The sequence below is a fragment of the Mauremys mutica genome, chromosome 8 (assembly GCF_020497125.1).
Source record: "Mauremys mutica isolate MM-2020 ecotype Southern chromosome 8, ASM2049712v1, whole genome shotgun sequence".
In the NCBI taxonomy this organism is placed as follows: domain Eukaryota; kingdom Metazoa; phylum Chordata; order Testudines; family Geoemydidae; genus Mauremys; species Mauremys mutica.
In genome coordinates this window covers 75,473,297-75,486,197 of record NC_059079.1, presented here as the reverse complement: position 1 = coordinate 75,486,197, position 12,901 = coordinate 75,473,297, and the positions used below count along the sequence as shown (strand labels likewise).

The window sequence follows — 12,901 nt, the reverse complement described above, 5'->3', positions numbered from 1 at the left end:
CTCTTTGGCGCAGGGACTGTTGTTTTGTTTGGACAGTACTTAGCACAGTAGGATCTTGGTCCAGCACTGGGGCTCCCCAGTGCTATAATAATAAACCATTTTCCTGAGGGTTTCCACTGATGAATTTGGAGTTGCACAAGGTCTAAGGACAGGTGTAAGGTGCCTATTCAGTATTTATTCAGTCCTTGTTCAGGAAAAGCTCTTTGGACTCTGTGGGAGGTTTGCCTAAGGACTAAGGATTGAGTAAGGGCCTAGGGAAAAAAGCAACTCTCTGAGCCATTTTAGCCTAGAAATCAGGCTCAAAACCAGTATCTACTTCTGACTGGTGATGATTAGATGACTGGAGGAGGCAGGTTGAAAATAATTCGGCAGCACTCTAGTGACAACTTCAACAGACTGCCACTCATCCCTATTGGTTTCTGTAGGTCCCAAAGTTTTGCCTGGTTTCTATTGGCTTCTAATGATATCTAGCAGATGAAATTGGGGGATCAGTTCTGTTCTGAGAACAAGTATTTCCAGGAAATGTTGGACAAATAGCCCCATTACTCTGCTCCAAGACCTAGTTGGTCAACTGGAACCAGTAGGAATCAGTGGAAAACATCTAACATGGATTTCCACTAGCAGGCAGGGGAAGCTGCTCTAGGGTGACCTGTTTTTAAAGGGACAATCCCGTTTTTGGGGACTTTTTCTTATATAGGCACCTATTACTCCCCACCCCCATCCCATTTTTTCACAGTTGCTATTTGGTCACCCTAAGCTGCTCTCAAACTGTTCTCCACTTCTCACTTAAGCAGGGCCGCCCAGAGGGGGGACAAGAGGGGCAATTTGCCCCAGGCCCCGGGCTCCGCAGGGGCCCCCACGAGAGTTTTTCGGGGCCCCTGGAGCGGGGTTATTCACTCGCTCCGGGAGCACTGGAAAACTCTCGCGGGGCCCGGGCCCCCGGAACTTCTTCTGCTCCCGGTCTTCACTGGCGAGGGGTCCTTCCGCTCCGGGGCGGAAGGACCCCCTGCCGGTGAATTACTACCGAAGCAGGACCCACCACCGATGTGCAGCCCGGTCTTCAGCAGTAATTTGGCAGCGGGGGGCCCTTCCATTCCGGGACCCCCCGCCGAAGTGCCCTGGAGACCTGCGGCGGGGGCCCCCCGCCACTGAATTACCGTCGAAGACCCGGCTGCACTTCAGCGGCGGGTCCCGCTTTGCGGTAATTCGGCGGCGGGGGCGACCCCACCGCGGGTCTCCGGGTCCCGGAGCGGAAGGGCCCCCCGCCGCCGAATTACCGCCGAAGTGGGGGCCCTCTGCCGCCGAAGACCCCAGGCCCCTAGAATCCTCTGGGCGGCCCTGCACTTAAGTGCACCTTTTCAACCCTCACGCATTTGCAAGCTTGGTCCAAGCACTGGACAGAGGTGCAGATGAGAAGACATCAGGGTGATTGGGCGAGAGAGTAGGTTAGTCTTCTCTGAACTGTGTCGTACTTTTATTTGGTCCCTTGTTGCAGACTGTAGTTGTCATGCATTGGTTAGGACAGTTTGGGCTACATTTACAAACCCAGATGCCTCCTAGTACACTGCATATGTGACTGAGGGGAAATCCACGTGCACTCAGATGCAGACTGAGTAAAACTGTGCAAAAATTATTAGTGCCTGCACAGTGACTCACTTAGCTTGTGTGCCTGCCTGGGGCGTATGCACAATGCCCTGCTGGCGTCATTGTGCCACTTAGGCACCTGTGTTTGGAAACATGGCACTTTGTGACCTCATCCCATTGCTGGGGTGATATAGGCTGCTTTATTTCTTCCGGGCGCAGAAGGGATTCTAAATGCAGCATTAGAATTGCTGAACATACACTGAGTCCCACAAGCAGTGGAAGAGCTTATCCACATTTTCTGCTGATTTCTAATGGCCATCAGCATTGCTAATGAGGGGCTTTGAATTTCCAGAGGGACACAAATTAATCAGTCAAATAGTGAGAGAGACTGCCCGTAGTCAGGGGAAAGCTATATAGGGATGCACCATGGGTATATATCAGTAAAATGGCCTTGCCCCAAGTCCTGGACTGAGTGATAGGGCACCTTCTTCACAGCTCTACATAAGTCCAGTGAATTCTTATTTACAAGGATTTGGGAGGGTACTCCATCGTGGCCTTTAAGAATAAGATTTGTGGCTAGCAGTTTGAGCATGTGTGCAGTAGTGGTGTTCAGTTGGCCTGAGGATTAGAGCTTCAGTCTATCAGTCATAGCTTCCAATGAGAGAGACAAGCTAAATCCTATGATAGAATCATAAATATTATACTGTGGAGGATCACACTTGAAAAACAGTATCACATACCAGTTGGGTCTGTTACGATTTCAGGCCATGGAGATTGGAAGAATGCCATTCAGCTATGCTGACTAGGGCTAGGTGAATTTTTTCAGAGAATAGTAAATTTGTCAAAGTGCATTTTTCAGGGCACCAAAACCATTTGTGAATTCAAATTCAGCTAATTGATTCAGCTGGGAAAAAACCTGAAAAAACTCTAGCTTGGAAATGTCAAAATGGTTCATTTTGACATTTGGTTTCAAAACAGTGTTTTCAAATCGACATCTCATCTTGAAACAACATTTTCTAAATGAAATGTCAATTCAATTGACTTTTGGAATATTTGGATTGCTCTGAATGAAATTTTTTCAGTTTTTTGTTTGGGTAAGAAACACCCTCTCCCCTCAACCCCCCCAAAATCCAGTTTTGGTTCAAAACTGACTTCTCTGAGGGGGGTGAGTAGATTGGTCTGGCCACTGAACCAAAAAAACAATGTTGACCAACTAGTGTTCCCATTCAGAGGTACAGTATATCCATGGGAGGAGGGAGTTAACTACAGTAATATATATCCTAGAATAATACACAGGGGGATAGATTAGATGATCAACAGAGAGAGAAATGAACTAGATTATTGGCCTGAACATGCTTTAACATAGAGTAGTGGTTAACTAGAATTAATTAAAGCTGGTTAAAACTACTGCCGGTATTACCCATTTCCACCTAGCTATTTGATCATTTACTCAACACCTCTTCCTGGGGCTGGAGGGGGGGTGGCAATACAGAGTGATGCCAAAGAAAACAAAACAAATGTAGGGAGGAAAGGAAAAGAATCCGATCTCACTAGTTAATCATATCCTACAAATATTAAAAATTGCCCTGCTGTGTTAGAGCAGTATTCAGTCAAGGTGTGAACCTAACTCCAGTAACACAGCAAAAAAAAAGCATTTATATTAAACATGGTTATAATGATCCTGCTCAATTGTAGATGAGTGGGGAGCTTGGCTGTTTTAGGGGATTGTGCAGGTGTATAATGCAAAGGTAGACTTACTGCTGTAATGGTGAGTAGGACGTGGGTAGGCCCTGACTATCATGTGCCCGCATGAGGAGTTCTGTTACGCTACATCCCATGGAACCCTTTCCCACTTCAGGAGACCTCACTCCGATGGTGTCCTAGCTTGCTCCTTCTGTCCTACAAATTCAGTGATGTCAGCACCAAACACAAATACAGAACCTGTGGCCAGCTTTCAAAAGGAAGCCAATCCCTCAACACGTTGATCTCAGTAAAAAGAAAATCTTCAGTCTCTTGTGGTCTGGGTGTTGATGTGACTGGCCTGGGTAGGGAAGGGGAGATTGTTGTGTGGGTGTTGGAAGTTAGTCCCTTCTCTAGGTGGTATATCACAAAATGATAATGGGATCCGGTCTCTGCTTTTCTTCTCAGTTGCGTTCTTTGCCGGCACTCTTCAAGCCCATTCTGCTTTCAGGAGAGTTCCTTGGTTAAAACGAGACACTGTCGCTGAGTTCAGTCTAAGAGAAACGTGACCCTCTTCACTCCTTGGTCATTTTCCAGGACCCCTAGGAATTGCTGATTATTCTGCCTCAATCTCTTCTCCATTAAGTGATGTTATCTTTGCAGACATGTAGCCTATCTGAAGCTCTGTGCTAGCCATGCCTGATCATTTCAGCCATCTCATCCTCTTGCCCCAATTCCAGGTTGTTCTGTCTGCTCCACTCTGCATCCTTCTGAGTCCGTGAAAGTGCGTGGGGAGAGCACAGATTCTGGTCCCTACCTATGGGCCCAGTCCTGCATGATGCTTGAGTATGTGTAACCCACAGAGCCTGCCTTCTGGGGCAGGCAGGGCCCACTTCCTAATGTAAGTGTAAGCAGAGTCAGAATGAGCTCTCCCCTGACATCTGGTGGTGAGCTGTGGAAAAGGCCTTCAGGGGCTGATCTCGTTTGCATGGGCACACCCATCTGCCTAGCATGATGGGACTGCTTGCCCAAATGTTCATTTTGGCTGCTATGGGATCCCCAGTCTCTTTGTTATTGGGGCAGAAGTAATAAAGGAGTTTTATCCTGGTTTGTGAATCAAGGGCAGTAGAACTGTACTAGGCATTTTATGATTGAGGGACTCTCCCTCAACTAAGCAGCACTTGCTAGTCCAGGGTTCCAAAGCCCAGCAGCTAGAGAAAGATTCAGGGGACAGGAGGTTGTTCCTTGTGGTGTGGGATTTTTTGGTGTAGGTCTCAAACACTACTTTGAACTTCATTCTCTCTCCTGTATAATAACAGAGCTAATTTAGACTCAACTAAATGTCTTGTTACATGCTGTGGAGCTGAAATCACTGATACCTAGGTTTAAGTATTAGACCTACTTTGGGCTAGTGGTGATGATGCAAGAAGACTATGCAGATGTACCAGCAGTGAAGCTCCCCTACTAACAGCTGGAATCACTGAGAGCTGTGTTAAGGGGGGGCTGAAGACTTATTGGTGAAATGGCTGGTGGAGAGGTATGGCTAGTGGTCTGGGTGGCTGGTGGAAAGGCACGGTTAGTGAAATGGCTGGTGGAGAGGTGTGGCTGGCAGTGAAGACTGGAGCAGAATGCTACAGAGAGGCATGGCAATCGGCTGTCGAGGGCCCGAGCAGTGAAGCATGAAAGGTGCTTCCATACCTCTCCCCCCTTCCACCCAGGCTGGGAGGTGAACTTCTGAACTCGGGGGCTGCACTGACCAAGGACAGCCTCTGCGAGTGGGGTGACTTTTGGGTTGCTGGACTTCAGAACCCAAAGGGAAAGGACATGACCCAGTCTACTGGGGTGTGGGTCTTCTGGTTCATGGTTTGCATTTATGTATCCTAGTTGTGGTGTTTTCCCAATTTAATGCTGAGTTGTTTACCTCCTGTTATTAGGTTTTTTTTGCTACACCAAGATTCTGTGCTTGCAAGAGGGGAAATATTGCCTCTTAGAGGTGCCCAGGGGTGTGTGTGTAATTTTCCCAGGTCACTGGGTGGGGGCTCAAGTTGGTTTTGCATTGTATTGTTGAAAGGGAACCCCTAGGTACTGAATCTGGCCCTTGTTGCTGTCAACTCTGCCTGGTATAAAGGTTATATAAGCATTGGCGATGGGCTAAATAGGCAGTGTTAGGATCTGGACCCAGATCGGGTTTGGGCTGTGCTGTGGGTTTGAGGCTAACTCAAGACTGGAGCTTGGGTTCAGATTCAATAGTGCCAAAATCTCATGAGCTGTTCATGTGCCATTGTGACCCTGAATGGCAGAACCCTTGGAAGAGCAGCCATACTCATGAGTTTTCCACTGCATCTAAACTGGAACCAGAAAAAAAGGCCCCTTCTGGGTTTGGGTCTGGCCTGGAACCAAAAGTACAGTACTGGGTTCAGCTACGATGGTTCAGATCTAACATTCCCCAGCTTCCAAAGGGGGCCCAATTCCAGATCCTGGCATAAGCCTATCTTTCTTTGCCGTTGCTTGGATGTGTTGGGCACGGAAGGCGGTGGCCACTGGCAACCCCCATTGGTCTCTCTGACACACTGTGCAGTGAAATGTCCATTGTGCAGCACAGCCAGACATTCCTGCTTCTCAAGTGTTCCTTGCTCTCCGGGGGGAAGGAGAAGAAGAGGAGATCATCTCTTTTTATTGCCTTTCAATTCTCTCTTTTCATCAGTTTTCCAGTTTCAGACTAAAGATTCTCACATTTCCACCTCTTTCATTGGGTCAGAACTTGTAACGCAGGCAGCAGAGCTAGCTGAATATATTGTGTTCTCAAGAGCCAATATAAATTTGTGCTGAGGGAGTAGCCAATTTCAATCATAATAATTATTAATAGTTGCACTTATATGGCATCCAAACATTTCAAAGCCTTTTACAAACATTAATTAATCCTTACACCCCCCCCCCCCCCGATAGTACAACATTATCCCCCATTTGACGCATACGGGAACTGAAACAGAGAAATGGAATGAGTTGCTCAAGCAAGTGAGTTAGCAGCAGAAATAGGAATAGAACCCAGGAGTCCTAGCTGCCTGGTTCCTGCACTAACCAATATCCCATCCTCCTCCTTTGGGTGAAGAAATCATTTTTCTTTTTAAATTATTTCAGATGCCTCTACACTTCTGCCTGAACCCCAATGTAGAGAGGTTAGCCAGGGCTCATCTCTCTCCAGGGCGGCGGGGAACCACACCGCCTCACTACACTCTGTTTATGTACTGGGGAATTAGCTCGGCCGCGGGAGCCCTCCCCAGGCGGCCCTGGTGGGGGCAGAAATAAGTACAGTTAGGCTGGGGCCCTAAGTCAGGGTGGGGCAACAATGAGTTAGGTGCTCAGGCCCTCAGGCAGGGCTGAGCAATAGCACTATAGCAGTAGCAATATACACAGTAGCAGGCCCTGGCCCTAGGTCAGGGTGGGGCAATAATGAGTCCGGAGCTCAGGCCCTCCGGCAGGGCTGAGCAACAACAGTAGGCCCAAGCCTCCAAAAGGCCTGGGAGAAGGGGAGACTGCCACCCACGAGTTGGGTGGCAGGGGGGACGCAGGCCCTCCCACTCCACTGTGTCCCAGCCCAGGGCCCTAGCAGCGGCAGAAGACCCATTGCTGTGTCAGTGGGGATCCTGGCCACAACGCACTGACATGGGTTCTGGCAGTGCTGCAGCCAGACTAGGGTCGACTGCCCCTGGGCTACTTCCTACCTCCCCTTCGTGTGGTACCTGGGTTGGGGTGGTGTCCTCCGGGGGCTCCAGCATCATGGGCTCCTCGGGGCAGCTGGCGAGAGGCAGGCCCAGCAACTCCTCCAGGTAGCTGGTGCAGGGCAGGCCTGGCAACTCTTCTGGGTAGCGAGCGCAGGGCAGGTCGGGCCAGTCCTTGCATGGACTGCGGGTCACTGGTGCTTCCCAGTCGTGGCCTAGGCCAGAGGCATCTGGCCTCTCTGGCAGCTGCTTTTCCAGTGAGCTCTGAGGTCAAGCCTTTATACTTCCGGGGCACCATCTGACCCTCTGGGGGGCGGGCTCAGAGCTCACTAGCTCTGCCCACTCTGGCGTCCAGAGGGGCTCACCTCTCTCCGGGGTGGTGGGGAACCACACCCAGGGGTGGCTCTAGTAATTTCGCCGCCCCAAGTACGGTGGCACGCTGCAGGGGGCACTCTGCTGGTCGCCGGTCCTGCGCTCCGGTGGACCTCCCGCAGGCGTGCCTGCGGATGCTCCACCGAAGCCACGGGACCAGCGGACCCTCCGCAGGCACGCCTGCGGGAGGTCCGTCCACCGGAGCCGCCTGCCGCCCTCCCGGCGACCGACAGAGTTCCCCCCGCGGCATGCCGCCCAAGCACACACTTGGCGTGCTGGGGCCTGGAGCCACCCCTGACCACACCGCCTCACTACACCCAACAATACTGAAACCTCAGCAATATTTAAGTTCAGTTTGTAAGTCACTGCTTTCAGCTGCATGTCAAGGCTGGATATAAATTTAAACTATTTTATATGCAAATACTGTTTTGTAATCAGCAACAACTTACTTTATTTGCAAGACTGGCATCACTATCTGTTAAAAAAAAAGTAAGGTGCCTTTTTGTAGTGCTGTAGATAGATAGATTAGATAATTTGTCCACTGTGCTATGTTGACCTTCTTTTGTCCTGCCTGGGTAGCAATTCTTAGGATATTCATAAAGGACACATTTGTGATGGTCTTAAGTGGCAACTAGATGACATGTTTCAGCAGTATTTACATGTAGGGGAAAGAAGTGTTACTCAGGCAGTGAAGGAACTATTTTTAAATAGAGAGAGTCAGCAGGAATAATTTTGCAAGTCTGCACATCTCTGCTGTACTACAAGGTGTTATAAAAATTGCAACTAGCCCGCCTCTTATTCCCACGCCCGGGATTGAATCTGCCTTTTAACTGGGAGGTAACGTATCAACAGACACATCTGGGAGGAAGTACCCCATACCTCTGAGGCTGCAATGACATTAACCTGTCATGCTGCAGTGTTTCCAAATACCCCTGTGCCCCACATGAGTCTGCTAACCGAATGCAATATTTCCCCCACACCAGTGGGTGCCCAGACCCACCTTGGTGCTTCCCCTGATATTCTGCCATCTTCTGAAGCTTCACTCTACTCACCACTGGGACATCTATCCTCAGGCAATGACAGCTGTGCAGAGTCACCTCTCTACTGATGTGCTTCCCACCATGAGAATTCTCCTACCCAACATCCTCTCTCACCCATGGGTGTGCCAGCCAGCTGCAGCACACCCTTATGGGCATGCCAACTGGCAGCATTACCCCTGTGCACCAGCAATCTCTGGCTTGCAATGCTGGGACACCTTCCCATGAAAAGCAGCCTTCTGGGCAGGCAATGAACCCACTGCCAACTATGATCACTGTTGTTGTTAGGTGTTATCACTGAATCATAGAACTGGAAAGACCTCGAGGGGTCATCTAGTCCAGTCCCCTGAACTCAAGGCAGGACTAAGTATTATCTAGACCATCCCTGACAGGTGTTTGTCCAACCTGCTCTTAAAAATCCCCAATGATGGAGATTCCACAACCTCCCTAGGCAATTTATTCCAGTGCTTAACTACTCTGACAGTTTGGAAGTTTTTCCTAATGTCCAACCTAAACTGCCCTTGCTGCAATTTAAGCCCATTGCTTCTTGTCCTATCCTCAGAGGTTATGTTGGCAATAACAACAAAGAGACCTCGTCCTGGCCCAGGACCCCATTGTGTTAGGTGCTGGACAGGACGGGGAGCACAAAGAAACACTCAGGCAGTCTGGGTCAGCATGACTCACAGTGGGTTCAGTCCACCACCAGCCTAACCGTTGTCAAGTTTGTTGTAGGCCTCATGGCAAAGGAGAGTTTTAAGGAGTTTTAATCTGAGAGGGGAAACATGGCAGCTGCATTTCTGGTACTACCAGGCCGTTCTCTGAATGATTGCAACCTTAGCGCCAGGCATGGGTATGAAGCTAGAGCATGGAACACCCCTCATTGACAATACCCACTGCTGTGAGTGGTGATTACTTGGGCACCTTCCAAACACCAGCCTGTTTTCTGTCTGTGTGGTGTGACAGGGGCTGTGGTGATATGGCTGGCACTGCCAGAGTTTTAGACAAAGTGGTATGCCCATGTCAATAGCCACTAAGTACTGCTCAGTGCTGTGACGGCCTGTGAGATCTTGTTTGTGAGCCATTAGCCTGATGGCCCTGCCAAAGGCTTCAAAGGAGCAGTATCTGCCCCACTCTGACCTGTAACAGACACCTCCCACAGTCCAGTGGGCACCAGAGCAGGTTTTCAGGAGGGCTGAATCTGGGAACCTCTGGATTTAAAAGCATGAAGCTCAACTGCCTGTGAAAGCGCCGTTAGCTCAAAGGCTGTAGAAGACTCAGAAATCTTTATATATGGTCCAACCACTAGAGGAGGACAGAGCCACAGCATGAGGGACAAGTGCATTTGAACTGGGCATACTGACTATTGACTCACAGGCACTGGCTCTGCACTTTTCTGGGAGGGTTATGTAGGAAACAGGCCACGCATGTGCCTTCTTGTGTCTCCTGCTGCTCAGTGAGAAGGGACTGATCTTTTGGGACTGTGGCTGTGTTTGGATCATACGATTGCTTTCCTCTGTTGCATAGGCCGTATGCACAAAGAGTTCTGACATGTGCCACCTCCCCTGGCTTCTATTTTAAGGCAAGGAGGGCATGAGTTTTCAAAGTTTTCAGCCCACTCCAGCCATCACCTCCAAGAAGTGGCACCCACCCAGCTGCAGCTCAGGAGTCTGAATGCATGTTTGTCTCATTCCTCTGCACTTTGAAACTGTCATTAGACAGTAACATCATTAACGGTGACAATTTCAGACACTCACGATTTTCTGTTTCTCCTCCTTTGTAGATAATACTGAGCCTGAGTTAACCAAGGGCACGCCCTGTGAGAACAAGCTGAACATGAATGAAAACATTCACTGTCCATTATCTTCTGCGGAGTATAATGAGCCACATACCTCGGGCTTGCAGCTAGCCATGTTAGCCTGTAATAATGGGAGTGAACAGCCAGCAGAGCCCACAAATCCCTCCAATGAAAAAGCCAGCCTCCTGAATAGCGCTGAGCCATCCAGAGCAAAGGAACGCAGAAGCCCAACCAATGACAGCACCGGCCATGGGGCTGAACATCTGGAAATGGCACCAGACCTATGGAAGCAGAGCGAAATGCAGAGAAACAGGGTACAGCAAATGCAATCAGAGGGTGACAGCAGCAGTGTCAACGGTCTGGTGCTGATGAACGGTTTGCATACAGAGTTTGAGCCGAGGAAGGAGAGGGACTTTGATGTCAAGGAGGTAACAGAGACACAGGGCAGCACAGCACCAAGGAGAAGTGACGCTGACTTGGAGGAGAGGGACTCGCCTAGCAAGGAGCTGTATAGCAAGCTGCTCAGTGGTGTGCATTTGCAGACCTTCCTGGACTCTCCAGAGGTGCTAAGTGCTGGGGACTCAGAGGAACAGCTAAGGTAACTGGGATTCTCTCTCAATTTGTTTCACTGCTTGGATTAATGTGCATCATATTTCCCCCACTTAAATCTGGGGGGGGGAACCATCAGGTCTAAGCTCTCTCATGGTTGGCTTTGGCCCCAAATGTACCCTCCTTTACTGTCTTCTGTTGTATCATATCCTTTTGCAAAGCTCTTGTCAAACAGTCACCCAAAATCAATGGGGTTTGCTGATGGAACCGCTACCCCTTGCACTCCCCTGTGGAATAAGTTGGGGAGCGCTATGTGAGGGGATCTGCATGGGATTTTCTGCTTCCCTCCCCTTGGTATTTCCATGGGCACCAGTGGTCAAAGCCCTAATCAGCACAGAGTCATTGTCCTACGTGATTCTTGCACCACAGTACATGTGGTATCACAGCGGCAGAAAGAGGCCAGCAAGCTGCAGGGAGTCCAAAGAAGAGCAATGAGCATGGTTAGCGAGGTGCCTGGTCTGATGTGCGAGGAGAGAGTACAAAGATCTGGAATGATTCTGGATGGGGATGTGAGAACAGTTTTACAAGGGTGCAGGTACCAAGCAAGGAGGCAGACCATTCAGGATGGTCCCAGCACATAGCGAGGAGTCAGGGGTCACAGTGACGAAATGAACGTGTGTGAATATTAGGGAAAGTTTCCTAATGAGAAATCAATGATCTTGTGGAGCAATCTTCTTAGAAAAGAGGTGGTCCCATTGCTTAACTTATGCAGAACTAGCATGGGCAAAAGCAAATGGTGTTTGGCTGATGTTTGTTTGAGTCCCAAGTAGCTACTCAGTTCCCTAAGAATTAGTTTTAATTCATGTCAGTGTCTGGGGCATGGTTGTCCTCCTTGATGCCTTCTGTTGGATGGTAGTTTAGCAATGGGGAGGGCGGGCTGGACGCTTTGCAAGCAGGAAAGCAGCAAATTGTGCTGCCCACCAGGACCCACAACCTGAGACCGAGAGAAACTCCACATCAGTTCATTGAAACGGCTCTTTAGAGGTCTGGCCAAGAGCTAATGGCGATAGTGGTGACCCTCTGAGAGATTCTGCCCGGACCAAAGCCAGAAGCAGTAGCAACATGGCTTCAGTGAACATATAGGACACCAATTAAAAATATAATAAAAGAACTGGTGTACAGTGACGCATGCTAATATCAATGGAATCGTTAATATATTGCGCAAGCTCCGAACTAATGGAGGAAAAAAGCCTTCTCTCAGATCACTTGCAGAACAGCGCTCCGCTGAAGAATTAGGCCTCAAGAAAGATGTAACGGTGGTCCACCATTGGAAGAGGAATGATTTTAAGGTGCTGGGCATGCTAAAGGCGTGAAGTTATGAAATGGCAGACCAACGGTTTGGAGAGAATACAATCAGACTGTGTTCCGCATTCCAAGAACTTGCTTTGCTATTTATGTATTTACTTAGGTTTATTTATAATTTGCTTTAAATTCTAAGCCCAATACATAGGGAAAAACACACCCCAGAAACAACTGCAAAATGCTTACATAACTGCCGCACTATAACTGACAGCCCTGCCCGGAAATATCTCTTGGTTACCAGGAGGGAGCCAGATTCTTTCCCTCTGTTCCAGCTGCCTTGTGCTGCTCAACAGTCTGTTGTGTCACAGTTATGAAAGCATCATAGTTATGAGAGGTTGAAGCATCTGGGGTGGGGGCAAATTCATCACTGGTGTAAGCAGGTGCAACTCCACTAAAATCCACAGAGATCCATCTGCTTACACTAGGGCTGAATTTGGCCCAATATGTCATAACCAATGTGTCTTCATTCATTAACTGCAAAGCTGGCCATCCCCCACTATATTCTGGCCTTGAATAGCCTGTGTGACTCATTAGATGAGACCAAATTCAGAGCTGTGGGGAGTAGGTGAGGTTCTGTGGAAGTCAGTGGAATTGAACCAGCTCTGAATTTGGCCTATTCTTTTACTTTTTGTAAGTGAATGTATTGTTCTTTGCTATCCCCCATTTTGTGCAGTGGATGTCTGTCACAGAGCATCTAAACCCTGTTTAATATATCCTAATTAGTAGTTAAGAACAAATATAACTTAGATAATATTTTTACTTCAAGGTCCAAAAGACACAGACAAGGTTTTCATCTTGAGGCT

General features: G+C 48.9%; 1 protein-coding gene across 1 annotated transcript in view; it reads left to right on the top strand.

Moving 5' to 3' along the window:
- The first annotated feature begins 10,225 nt into the window (after positions 1 to 10,225).
- Positions 10,226 to 12,901, top strand: part of PSD2 (pleckstrin and Sec7 domain containing 2) — a 102,257-nt gene continuing 99,581 nt past the window's right edge. The window contains exon 1 of the mRNA XM_045028025.1: positions 10,226 to 10,785. Coding sequence (XP_044883960.1) covers positions 10,226 to 10,785 — 560 coding nt within the window. The remainder of the gene's footprint in view (positions 10,786 to 12,901) is intronic.